At 35.5% G+C, this 14,234-nt stretch overlaps 1 protein-coding gene across 6 annotated transcripts in view; it reads left to right on the forward strand.

Annotated features, from left to right (window-relative positions):
* Positions 1–13,839, forward strand: part of Slc45-1 (Solute carrier family 45 member 1) — a 204,507-nt gene extending 190,668 nt beyond the window's left edge. For all 6 annotated transcript variants that reach the window (XM_067772785.1, XM_067772784.1, XM_067772787.1 and 3 more), the window contains 4 exons: positions 11,624–11,962; positions 12,126–12,256; positions 12,319–12,493; positions 13,479–13,839. In XM_067772785.1, coding sequence (XP_067628886.1) covers positions 11,624–11,962; positions 12,126–12,256; positions 12,319–12,493; positions 13,479–13,700 — 867 coding nt within the window. In that variant the 3' untranslated portion in view covers positions 13,701–13,839. The remainder of the gene's footprint in view (positions 1–11,623; positions 11,963–12,125; positions 12,257–12,318; positions 12,494–13,478) is intronic.
* Positions 13,840–14,234: the final 395 nt, after the last annotated feature.

Here is a 14,234-nt window from a genome sequence, read left to right on the forward strand (position 1 = left end):
TGTTCAGCATGCTGTCTAAAAGCACCTGCCTGTCTACCTGCTATGGGAATGCACAAGATATGCCATCAGAGTGCATAAAATGTGGCATGCCATATGTTGTTGGAATGCACTTGATTCTAATCAGCTTAAAGCCAGACCCACAGAAATTATTTCTGCCGTAATGCATACGATTTCGGTCTTCATCTTATGAGACTGCACCTTCTAGATTTAAATCAATACAGCATTGCCTTGTTTCTGTTAATATAAGTTGTGGAAGTCGACGTATCAATGCCATTATTATACGATAATGTGAAGAAGCTTATGTCCGGGAAAACTATTACCGATATAGAAGCAACAACAGGCAGCTAACTCAGGCTATATAAGCGAGTATTGCATTGCGTAATGTGGCAAAAGAACAATCAAAAGTAATAAAATTATAGTGCCAACACCAGATAACAAAAGGGGAAGTGAAAAGGCACATAGTGTCGGGACATTTTAAGAGGACATCAGAGTTCAAAATAGTAAAAAGGTCAGAGTAGTCAATTTTTCCAATAATCAGTTTAGGGACAAACGGTACCCTGACATTCTTCGATTTTCCAGACTGGTTAAGTGGATAAGAAGAAGCCTGTTTTTGTATGTTGGAAGGTGAAGATTTGAGCCCGAACAAAGAATGATGTACTGATTCAATCCTCTTTATATGTGGGCACCAAACGCATGAGCAGTACTCAACACACATGTACAGAAGTCGCCAACAATTTGCTCGAAATTCCAAAAGAGCTTCGGGAATTTTCCTGAGCAATATCATTTGCGACATCTTTAGCTGGCGTTTCACTGCTACTTTGCCCAAGACTAAAAACCACATTGGAACCACTTTTAAATTGTTCTGAAAAAGCGGCAAAATTATGTTTTGATAAAATCGTCCCCCTCAATTCTAACAGGCACCAGGACCATTTACATTTTTTTTTTTTAATTTTTCTTCGCTGGGCTAATTGACGCATTGGGAATTTTAATCGATTTCCAACTGGTCCTTCCTCTGCTTCCATAGGCGTGTTCTGATACTAATACTTTCTTAGCCGGAAGATAATCTTTCATTCGCATACTAGCCAGCGTAGCCGCTGCGTTGGACTATGTTGGTGTCTGCCTAAAGTTCGCACAGGCCAACAAGGCGCGTCAGTCGCTTCTCTTCTCTGCCAACCTGCGCCAATTGGGCACACCAAGAGAGTTTAAATCGTTTTCCACCTGGTCCTTTCAACGGGGTGGGGCCGCCCTCTACCTCTGCGTCCGATCCGGGTTCCGATAGTAACACTTTCTTGGCCGGAGCGTCATCTTTAATTCGCATAACATAGCCTAGCCAGCGCACCCTATGTCGCTAGACTATATTGATATCTGCGAAGAGCTCGTACAGCTCATCGTTAAATCTTCTTCGCTACTCGCCATCGCCAACGCGTAGAGGTCCATAAAGCTTTTGAAGAACTTTTCTCTCGGAACACTGCCAGAGCCGCTTCATCTGATGCTCTCATGGTCCATGCTTCTGCACCATATAGCAGGACAGGTACGATAAGTGATTTGTAGAGTATGATTTTCGTTTGCCGCGAGAGGACTTTACTTTTCAATTGCCTACCTAGTCCATCTTCACCACTTCTTTTTCCAGTTTGGAGTAAGTAGAACTAACTGCGCGGGTGTTTAGGCCGATGATATCAATGTCATCGGCATATGCCAGTAATTACACGCTCTTATAGAATATTGTTCCAGAGCGGTTAAGTTATGCAGTTAGTATAATTTTCTCCAGCATCAAATTAAAGAAATCGTACGATAGGGGGTCACCCTGTGAAACCTCGTTTAGTTTAGAACCACTCGGAGAGGTTGACCTTCCCAATTCTGACTGAGCTGATGGTGTTGCTTAACGTCATTTTGCACAGCCGTATAAGTTTAGCGGGGAAACCAAATTCAGACATAGCGACATATAGGCAGCTCCTTTTCGTGCTGTCGAAGGCATCTTTAAAATCGACGAAGAGGTGATGTGTGTAGATTCTTTTTTCGTGGGTTTTTCCAAGATTTGGCGCATTGTGAAAATTTGGTCGATGGTAGATTTACCAGGTCTGAAGCCGCACTGATAAGGTCCAATCAGCCGATTCACGGTGGGCTTCAATCTTTCACACAATACACTTGGCAGGACCTTATATGCGATATTAAGAAGGCTGGTTCCGCAATAGTAGGCGCAGTTTGTAGTATCCCCTTTCTTGTGGACTGGGCAAAGAACACTTAGATTCCAATCGTCGGGCACGCACTCGTCCGACCATATTTTGCGAAGAAGCTGATGCATGTCCCTTACCACCATATTTGAATATTTGAATAGCTCCGCAGGCAATACGTCAGCGCCCGCGGCCTTATTGTTTTTCAATCTAGTTATTGCTATTCTGACTTCGGCATAATCGGCTGAGGGGACATTAATTCGATTGCGGGATCGGGTTCGTCATTCTTGTGCGGTAAATCGCTGTCTCCACTTAGTGAGAGAAGTGTTCCCTCCATAATCTAAGTACTCTCTGGACATAAGTTACAAGGTCACCGTTTTCGTTCTTACAAGAGTTTGCACCGGTCTTAAAACCTTCCGTTTGTCGTCGAATTTTTTGGTAAAACTTTCGGGTGTTATTCCTGGTGGCTAGCAGCTCTTCGTTGGGTTAATTGGCGCCAATTGATCACACCAAGGGAATTTTAATCGTTTTCCAACTGGTCCTTCCTCTGCCTCCATAGGTGTGTTCTGATACAAATACTTTCTTAGCCGGAGGATAATCTTTCATTCGCATACTAGCCAGCGTAGTCGCTGCCTTTTTAATTCGCTGTTGGTGTCTGCGTAAAGCTCGCACAGCCCATCATTAAATCTTCTTCGGTACTCGTCGTCACTAACGCGTAGAGGTCTGTTAATCTTTCGAAGTACTTTGCTCTCGAACACTCCCAGAACCGCTTCATCTGAAGTCGTCATGGTCCATGCTTCTGGACGAGTACGAAAAGTGACTTGTAAGGCATGATTTTTGTTTGTCGAGAGAGGACTTTACTTTTCAAATGCTTGCCTAGGCCAAAGTAGCATTTATTGTCAAGAACGATTCTTCCCTGGGTTTCAAAGCTGATGTTGCTGCTTGTGTTAATGCTTGTTCCCGAATAAATGAAGTCTTTTGCTATTTCGAAATTATGGCTGCCAACAGTGGCGTGGTTGCCACGGCACGAATGGGCTGACTCTTTGCTTGATGACAACAGGTACGCTGCCTTGTCTTCATTCACCATCGAACCCATCTTTTCCGCTTCTTATTCAAGTTTTGAGGCAACTCCTTTCCGTGCTGTTGAAGGCGGCTTTAAAGTCGACGAAGAGGTCATGTGTGCCAATTATTTTTTCGCGGATTTTTCCAAGAATCGGCGCATAGTGAAAATCTGGCCGATGGCTATACTAATACGGTTAAATCGCTTCACGGGACATTATATGCGACATTAAGAAGACTGATTCCTCCATATCCCCCTTCTTGAGGACTGGACAAAGAACACTAAGATTCTAATCGTCGAGTATGCACTCGTCCGACGATATTTTGCAAAGAAGCTGATGCATGCGCCTTACCAACTCCTTGCCACCGTATTTGAACAGCTCCTCAGGTAATCCACCAGTGTGTGGTTATTGATATTCTGACTTCGTCATAATCAGGTGGTGAGACATTAATCCCATCATCATCGATTGCGGGATCGGATTCATCATCCCTCTACAGTAGAGCATAGAAGTATTCCCTCCATAATCTAAGCACTCTCTGAACATCAGTTAAAAGGTCGCCATCTTCGTTCTTAAAGGAGTTTGTCCCGCACTTAAAACCTTCCCAAACCAAATACACCGGAAATGCTTACCACAGTGCTTTATATTTTGCCTTCTTGAAGGGTTTCTAGCACAAAAGAAAATCTAACTATTGTTTTTTACTTTTGTAATAACAACCACATTTTTTTGAATGAAAAGGGTCCTTGAGAATCGCACAAATACTGTCAAAATCGGTTTTAAACCTACAATTTCTTAAGCAAAGGAGCTGTGACCTAGTGAACATTTTCAGTACGGGAGATTTTTCGGACTTTTCTCTCACTTATAAATTAACCCGCTCTAATAGACATTTACCTATAAGCTTGTTAATGTTGATGTAATCCCATATTTTAAATTGATAAATCCATAAAAACATTAAAAACAAAATCCAGGGCATGAACAAAATAAGAAAACTGGTGCAGGGGAAGTTTTATTTGACGCACTGATTTCAAAAATGTCTCCTTTTTGTCGTAGCAACTTTAGATAACTTTGGAGACAAGCTTAAAAAAATATGCATGGCGAAGGGATTCAGGCCGAGTTCCTCCTCCGATTTACGCCGTGCTCCTTTTAATTTTACCTACCAATTGGTGGGAAGGTACGACGACTCCGAACGGTAGCTGTAAGGCCAATATCGTGATAATTACCAAAAATCGAAGTGCGGCCGCACTATAATGAATAAAAAATTACTCGTCATTCCACTCTTCCAATAATACAATATTCCCATTAATTAAAAGCAATTTATTTTTATATTTTGTCATTAAAACATTATATTGATTACACGCATATCTATATATGGGGTATTCCATCCCATTTCGACCAATTTTGAACCCGACCCCTTTAGAATTGGCTGAAAGTTTTTTCTTCTTTTCCTAGCTTACGAAAGACGTTTTTCAGAAGTTTTTCCAATTTTTTTATCCAACTCAAAAAAAGTTATGAATTTAAAAAAAAAACACCGTTTTTGTTTTCAAAATGCTAAAATTGACCGTTTGGGATCTTTTTTTTTTAAATTTGTTTTTAAATGTACTTTTCGGAAAAAATTAACAAAAAATTTTTAAGTTTTTTTTTTGTAATTTTTCAGTTTTTCGAGATTTTTCGAATTTCGCCCTTTTTTTTCTCATAAAAAACTTCAATCAATTCTGCAATTATCCCCACTAATCCCGGAGTGGGCCGAGAATTTTTTTTTTTTATTTAATTGAAAAAAAAAAACTTTAAAATTTTTTTTGTATTTTTTCCGAAAAGTGCATTTAAAAAGATATTTAAAAAAAATGATCCCAAATGGTAAATTTTTGAAAAAGTTATAGCATTTTGAAAAAAAAACACCGTTTTTTTTCAAAATATTTAAAACTTATTTTGAGTTGGAAAACGGTGTTTTTTCAAAATGCTATAACTTTTTCAAAAATTGACCGTTTGGGATCATTTGTTTTTTTTTAATATTTTTTTAAATGTACTTTTCGGAAAAAATACAAAAAAAATTCTCGGCCCACTCCGGGATTAGTAGGGAATTGATTGAAGTTTTTTATGAGAAAAAAAGGGCGAAATTCGAAAAATCTCGAAAAACTGAAAAATTACAAAAAAAAACAAAACTTTAAAAAATTTTTTTAATTTTTTCCGAAAACTACATTTAAAAACAAATTTAAAAAAAAAAAGATCCTAAACGGTCAATTTTTGAAAAAGTTATAGCATTTTGAAAACAAAAACGGTGTTTTTTTTTTAAATTCATAACTTTTTTTGAGTTGGATGAAAAAATTTGAAAAACTTCTGAAAAACGCCTTTCGTAAGCTAGAAAAAGAAGAAAAACTTTCAGCCAATTCTAAAGGGGTCGGGTTCAAAATTGGTCGAAATGGGATGGAATACCCCATATATAAAAAGAAGTGTACATTTTGATTGTCACTCCATAACTCGAGAACGGATAGAAAGATTGCCATGAAATTTTTAGGAAAGATACAGGAAGGAGAGATGATGGTTAGTTGATTTTGAAATCCCAAACTGGGAGGCTAGGGTCTCGAGATATAGTCCAAAACGTGACCCGGGTGCCCCTAGAATGTGTTTATACAATATGGATATCAAATGAAAGCTGTTGATGAGTGCTATTGTACAGGATAATTCTCATACAACTGGGAGGCTAGGGTCTCGAGATATAGCCCAAAACGTGGACCCGGATACACCTAGAATGTGTTTTTATATTATGGGTATCAAATTGAAGCTGTTGATGTGTGCTATAATACAGAGTAAATTTTATACCGCTGAGTGACTAGGGTCTCGAGATATAGGCCAAAACATGGACCCGGATACCCCTAGAATGTATGTGTATAATGGATATCAAATGAAAGCTGTACTGAGAGCTCTAAATTTCATTGTGATATTCGATTTAGCCGCATCAACCTGGCAAAACTTATAAATATGCTTGCGAAGCCGAAATAAAGACAAGAATTAATAATACCCACATACCTATTTACATACGTCCTATTCATATATAAATTTGCCTATATTAGTATTTACGATGCTTTTTTCCGGCAAGTATACCAGAGACGGACTTGGACTGGGAATAGGACTAGGACTGGGACTGGGACTGAGACTGAGACTCCGAGTGGGACTGGGACTTAGACTCGGAATAGGACTGGAACAAAATACATACTGCCCTCTGGGACTGGCAATAAGAGATAAAGAAGAAGGAGAAAAACTTGAGAGAAGAGAAAAAAGAAAAGGAGACTGTGAAAGAGTTAGAATGAGACGAAGATGGAGATGAAGCGAAAAAGACGGAGGGAGGAGTGAATAAAAAGATTAGGAAAAAGTGTAGAGGGGTAGGTCAGAGTTAGACGGAAAAAGCTTATTAAAATATATGCAGATAGGCCAAATTTAGGGCAGAATCACGTCTGCCAGGTCTGCTAGTTCTTTATATGAATATTAGGGTGTGGAAAAAAAAGAACCGAAAATTTTTTCTTGAATTTGCCAGAGTTGTTAAGGAATGCAATCACCCCGGAATGTAATTCATGCGCTCCCATTCCTGGACTAACACTTTTGAATTGTAGCCTTTATTCCTTTTTTGTACTATTAACTATATTTGTTTAGTTCATAGATGTTAAGTAATTATTAGATAATGCTAATGATTGCTAATTAACCTTCATTTGCGAAATTCTCTAATTCATTAAACAATTAGAAATAGTTCAACTAATTCCCATTAGATAATTGAATTTTTTTTTCTAATGGTAAATCTAATTGCAATTAGTTGCCATTAGCAAAAAAAATTAGTTTACCTTTACAATTAGAATTTTAATTGACTTCTGCTAATGCAATTAGATATTCAATTAGCTCGAATTAGAATCAATTATTTTGATAAAGATACATTTTTATCAAAGAATGATTGAAGTGAACGAATAATGATGTAAATAAATATAAATAATTGATTCTAATTCGAGCTAATTGAATATCTAATTGCATTAGCAGAAGTCAATTAGATTTCTAATTGAAAAGGTAAACCAATTTTTTTGCTAATGGCAACTAATTGCAATTAGATTTAGCATTAGAAAAAAAATTTCAATTATCTAATGGGAATTAGTTGAACTATTTCTAATTATTTAATGTATTAGAGAATATAAACCAATTGCATCAATTACTAATTCTAATTGGAATTTAACATGTATGGTTTAGTTTAACAAAAATGTGCAGCTAAATTCTCTAAAATATTAAACTCCTAATTTCCTGGTTTGGTTACACGATTTTATTTTACGTTTTATTATTTCATTATCTACATCATCGTTACTTTCTGGCTGTAGGTTTGCCTTTAAATGTCTTCTGCTCTTGTTTTTACGCAATACGCACAATACGGTCTACTGAACGGTGAAAGTATTGGTCATATCGAGCTTATTTATTGTATATACATACATACATATATGGAGAAGGTAATGTGTTTTCTCTAGAAACTGGAACAGCAAGAATATAAGTTGCAAATGTATCTTTAATGCAGGCATGCTTAACCAACGAAACGATATCATTTCGTTACGATAATCAACGTTAATAAACGAAACGAAGTCATTTCGTTTCGTTTATTAACGTTAAGATCGTCAAATTAACGAAATGATTTCGTTTCGTTTTCTGCCATATCAAAACGAAATCAAATAGTTTATGTTGATTATTAATTTCAAACCATGCTGGCAAAGCTGATTGATGGCGGAGTCATTAAAGGTGAAAGCATTAGCCAAGCTGATTGCAACTTTTCTCATGAATTTTGACAGTACGAACATTTCTCAGAGTATTTTTGACATTACCACCAACGAATTACACAAACAAATTACATAGAGTTTGTGTGTGTATGTGCGCTCGTTGTTGCCACCTTACGGCTTCACCATGGCTATAGCTTTGCCAGCACAATTCAAACATAAAGTATCACGTTTTCGTTAACGTTTTTAACGTTAACGAAAGCTTTTCGTTTCGGTTAAAAACGAGATACAATTTATCTTGATAATTCCTTTATCGATAATATTTCGAAGTGTTTCAACGGAAACGGTGGAAATTTTTTGATAAACGATTAGCTTAACGTTAAGGTGCATCCCTGCTTTAATGTAAGGTTTACAACAAACAAGCATATGTTGAGGTACACAACATATGTAAGTAGTTTCGAGGAAATGCGCAAAGTTGGTTTTACCATTGCTACTAAATGAAAATTTGGTTTCTTAATATGGAGTAAGTTTGCCTTAATAAGCATTAAATGAGGTGGTTACTTGTATTTAAAATTAATATATCCCTTTAGCCGTTATAGCTATTAGGAAATGTAAATATCGTTTTGGTGTGAATCTCCATACAAAAATGAAAAAATAAAATTATTGCAAAAATTATATGTATAACCTCCAAATTAGCGACTTTGGTAGTTGGTATGTGCCACATAGCATTATCTGAAATATCATAAAGATCGGTTGTTTACATGTGCATATAAAGTATATGGGCAAATCCCAAAAACTTTTACTTTTTTGGATACTCGGGTTTTACACTCGGGCAAAAAACTTAAGGGCAGAAAAAAGTACAAGGGCATTAGTTTTGACTATCTGATCTGATGATTTTAAAAATCAAGAAAATTGATAGTAAGTTTTTGCAGAACTTCGAAACGTAAAAAACGTCGATTTTTACACTTTTTCAAGCGATACCCTTGATTTTTATTTCTGAATTTTTTCGATAAAATTTTGAGGCATCGCTGAAGCGCTATTGAATTCAAACTGAATATTGGTTTTGAGACGAAGATTCTAAAAGTATGAGCAAAATTAATGTGCCCTCCAATACTCAAAACTATCATCAATCAAAAATAGCGATACTTTTTTTTGTCATTTTCAATATTGACAGTTTATTGCTTATAGCTTTTTGCGGCAACTGAGTATTGAAATTTGGATTATGCACGATAATAGCCTATCAGGGACTAAAAATACGTGGGGCTTCAAATTCGATGTGCCGGTTTCAGTTTTGAAGGTAGAGGCAGAAAAGTGGAACTTGGTTGCGTAAATTTTTTCAGGAGCATGTTTTTTCGTGGGCACAGCTACAATTTTACTTTTATCACTTCATACACGTTTGTTAATTTTTTCTCTACACCACAGTAGTATACCATCAATTTCCTCATCTTGGAATATTCACGCAAGGAAAGTTATTGATGTTTGTACATGGGGCAAATATATGAAATTTCCGACAAAAATTGGCAATCGTCAAAAAGTGCAGAAAAATTTTTTTTGTATTTTTTTAAATCAGTTTTTATTTAAAAGTAAATGAAAAGAAACACAAATTTGGTACAAAAATTTAAAAAAAAATAAATTTTTTTTCTACACTTTTTGACGATTACCAATTTTTGGCGAACATTTCGTATATTTGCCCCATGTACAAACATCAATAACTTTCCTTGAGCGAATATTCCAAGATGAGGCAATTGATGGTATACTACTGTGGTGTAGAGAAAAAATTAAGAAACGGGTGTGAAATATTTGACGGTTACCCGGTTTCATATTTTTGCCGATATCTCTAAAACCGGGTTTCGGGTATCAACAAAATTTTACCTAAATATACCCCATATAGGTATGTACATCCTGATAAAATTTCAACACAATCGGTTAAGAAGTGTTTAAATAAGTAAAAAAAATTAAGATTTTCCGGGTTTATATTTTTATCAATATCTCCAAAACCGGATCTCGGATATTAGGGGGACTCATGAAAGCATATAAACTTATAAGGTGTAAAATTATATCCATTTACACACGCTGTTATATGAACGCACCTGGTAATATTCTTGATAAACTTAATTGTTTATCAGCTGTATTATTGGCAAACAAAATTTTTTGATTGTTATACAAATTAAAAAATGCCAAGATTGAGTGAAAAATCAAAACTAAAACATCTTCACTAAGATATACTAGTAAATGACTTGCTGATGTTGGAGATTTCTGATGAAAATGCCTGCTGTAATGTCTGCAAGGTTGCATTCCTTTGAGTTTACCGTGTTTACACAATGAAATCTGCGCGTAAATTTATACAAATTGTGTAAACGATTTTTCATACAAAATTTGACAGCTCGTTTACGCACTAGATAAATTTATACGTTTACACACTTTATGAGGCATTTATAAGGTTACATGAGTCCCCCTATTAAAACTACATGGGGCAAATATACGAAATTTCCGACAAAAATTGGCAATCGTCAAAAAGTGCAGAAAAATTGTTTTGTATTTTTTTAAATCAGTTTTTATTTAAAAGTAAATGAAAAGAAACACAAAATTGGTACAAAAATTTAAAAAAAAAATAAATTTTTTTTCTACACTTTTTGACGATTACCAATTTTTGGCGAAAATTTCGTATATTTTTCCCATCTACAAACATCAATAACTTTCCTTGAGCGAATATTCCAAGATGAGGCAATTGATGGTATACTACTGTGGTGTAGAGAAAAAATTAAGAAACGGGTATGAAATATTTGACGGTTACCCGGTTTCATATTTTTGCCGATATCTCTAAAACCGGGTTTCGGGTATCAACAAAATTTTACCTAAATATACCCCATATAGATATGTACATCCTGATAAAATTTCAACACAATCGGTTAAGAAGTGTTTAAATAAGTAAAAAAAGTTTAGATTTTCCGGGTTTATATTTTTATCAATATCTCCAAAACCGGACCTCGGATATTAAAACTTTTTTATCTAAACATACTTCGCCCACATCTCTATATGTTTTTAAAGTTTCAAAAGAATCGGTGGAAAGGTGTTAAAATAAATGTGTTGCAAACTTTGCAGTAAAAAATATTTGGCGGTTATTCGGTTTTATATTTTTACCGATATCTACAAAACCGGGTCTCGTGTATCAAAAAAATTTTACATAGCTAACGGCTGCATATATCTCCACATTTTTTTCTAAAATCTCGATATAATCGGTACAGAAGTGTATGTATAAATAAAGTGTATATTTAACATTGCGACCTCAATTTATATATATTTTGCTCGATCTTTTGACTATATCTTTTTGGGGCATTATGTAAGACGAGTAGCGAGGCGATGCACTATAGCTCCAATTTACCCCTCAATGTTCCGAACAAAAAGATATTTGCGTGATACCATGTTTCAAAAAAACAAATGTTTCTCCAAAAAACCAAATTTTGGCGGATTTCCCCATATCCATATTAGTTTATTGAAATTTTGAACTTTGAAATTACAAAAACAGTCTGATATGCTAGCAACAACTGTTTCTATGGTCCGTTAAAGAAAACTAAACTTCGATTTTTTTGGCCCGTCCTAATTATTTTACATACACACATCATACATATTTGTGCATAACTTAATCTCTTATGTGTTTCAGACTGATGCTTTGGAGTTGGAAGCTGCGACGCAGGACGAAAAGAATACTGCCATGGAGAATATGGAGGGTTTTCAAAATGGCCATTCAATGGATAACAGTGAAAAAGCAAATCCATCCCGAACCCCAACTGTCATTAATACTGACCCATTGGCGATCGAACTAGATGATTGCTTAGATGCACCAATTACATTGAGAAAGTATTTGAAGAGTATTTTCGTTATGCCCAATTCAATGCGAATACTGGCCTTAACAAACCTCATCTGCTGGATGGGCCACGTAACATATTGTTTGTACTTCACCGATTTTGTGGGGGAGGCGGTATTCCATGGCGATCCAGCAGTAAGTTTTTACGTTAATTAAGGACTGAATTGCAAATCTTTGTCAAAGCGGGAAAGGTTTCCTTTCAATTAAATCTATGCAAAGTGATAAACGAATTTTAGCAAACCGTCCCATTTCTGATTTAAACCAAAATTGCAATGAATTTTTTTTCCCCCATACATAGGCTTCACCTGGCTCAGAAGCAGCTGAATTATACGAAGCTGGAGTTCGCTTTGGTTGTTTCGGAATGTCCATGTATGCGTTTTCATGTTCAGTTTATTCAATAACAGTGACGAAACTAATGAAGGTTGTTGGGTGAGTGATTCAATGCAAAAAAAAAAACCAAAAAATAATAGAAATTTTTTTCTATAACTCAGCATCAAAACAGTTTATATAACGGGAATACTGTATTATGGTTTTGGCATGTTGATATTGGCCATTTGGCCAACGAAATGGGGTGTTATCGTATTTAGTACTTCGGCCGGCGTTTTGTATGGCACCATTTTCACAATTCCATATATTCTAGTAGCCAATTATCATGCTAAGGATTGTGTGAGTATTAATTCATATCTTAAGCTTTTTTTGTAAGTAGAAACTTTCCTGCAGATTCAAGAAAATATCTTACTTCTAGTTAACTTTAAAAAGTGAGTTATTAATCGGCTGCAGCATTGCCGTAGCAACTTCTGTATCTGTAAATTTGTCAAAAAAGGGCTAAATAATCAAAATTTTGTCTATGATATAATTTCGTGGAGCCTGAAAGTCTCTACATAACTTGCGAAAAACTATGCAAATTAGTGTGACGTCTCCAATGCCCACATCTGATTTCATATATCCTGAATAAAAGCCACTACGATAAAATATACCGCAGATAGGTAATGTTTTTAATTAAAACAGGTATAACAGTTGGTAAGAATCTAAATTATTTTTCGGCTAAAATTAGCTGACTAGTAGTTAGCTGACTAGTAGTTAGTTGACAAGTAATGCAGAAATTACCACCCTTGAATATTTTTCGACAATTGCCATACAGAAGTAGTCAGCTTTAACAAAAAAAAACATAAACAAATAATAGTAAAAGTTAGTTTATTGGCTACCAACTTGTGGTTAACCCGAGTTAGCTTCCTTCCCTACTGGGTTGTTGGTCTAAGTATTTGTCGCAAGGAAGAAAGACCGAAATTGCGAGACCTTTTATCATCACAACCTATTCATATTTCGGTGTCACCTTTTTCACAGTTAATGTACTATATAAAGACCACATTTCCACCAACATTCGAAGCCCCATATCGCCCCTAGATACATAGGTGGTTAAGTCAAAAATCTAAAAATTTTAAGTTATGCATACTTTTCAGCTTTATAATTTAATAACTACCGAACTGTATACTCAATTAAATATTGGTTCCCCTACTCACCCAAAGAATGCTATTAAATAAAAATTGTTTGATCTAGGCGTACAATATATAATTTTAATGCACCTTTCCGATTTATTAATCTATTATAAGTAGCTATTTATTTTTATTTCCTTTTTTCTGTATTTTCACAGTTCCGCATTCGAAATGGAGAATCTGTTCCCCTTAAGCAAGCTCGAGGCCTAGGAACTGATGTGGCAATCATTAGCAGTATGGTGTTCGTAGCCCAATTGATCGTCTCTCTATCGATAGGTCCCCTTATATCTTGGATGCAAACAACAAGTGCCATATTATATGCATCAACATTTTTAGCTGTAATCGGATCTATATCAGCCATGTTTGTTTTATATGTCTAAAGCTTCGGCACACTCAAATCGTAACACTTTATATTGCCAGCTTAAAAACTAGCTAGGATTTATTATAATTAACTAATAACTGCTGTAGCTTTACATACATAGATTAATGTGAATTAAACCAGAATGAAATTTCGCCAAATTTTGTTTTATTTGGACAAGCATACCATTAAGGAACCAGGATTTCAAAAATTTTCAAATTTAAGAGGGTAGGGGAGAGTGTCCACATTCCCAAAAGTCCACTCACGCCTTCCAGAGCCTTGTCGATTGTTTGTAAAATTCACTTTTAAATAAAGAAACGAATTGATTTAATAAAATAAAACTTTTGTGTGTAGGCGTACTTTGGCCCCGCTTCAAAAAAATAACCTTTAGGCACACCGGCTGCTCCATCCCCAGTTAATGTTAAGACTCATTTCTACTATTCAAAGTAATGCTCAATACAAAATGTTCATTATCTATATATTAATACGCTAACAAAATTTCCATACAATCAATTGACAGGCTGTTTCGCATACTTAGCATACGTAAAATCATATA

This window comes from Eurosta solidaginis, chromosome 3, assembly GCF_040869045.1.
Source record: "Eurosta solidaginis isolate ZX-2024a chromosome 3, ASM4086904v1, whole genome shotgun sequence".
Lineage (NCBI taxonomy): Eukaryota > Metazoa > Arthropoda > Insecta > Diptera > Tephritidae > Eurosta > Eurosta solidaginis.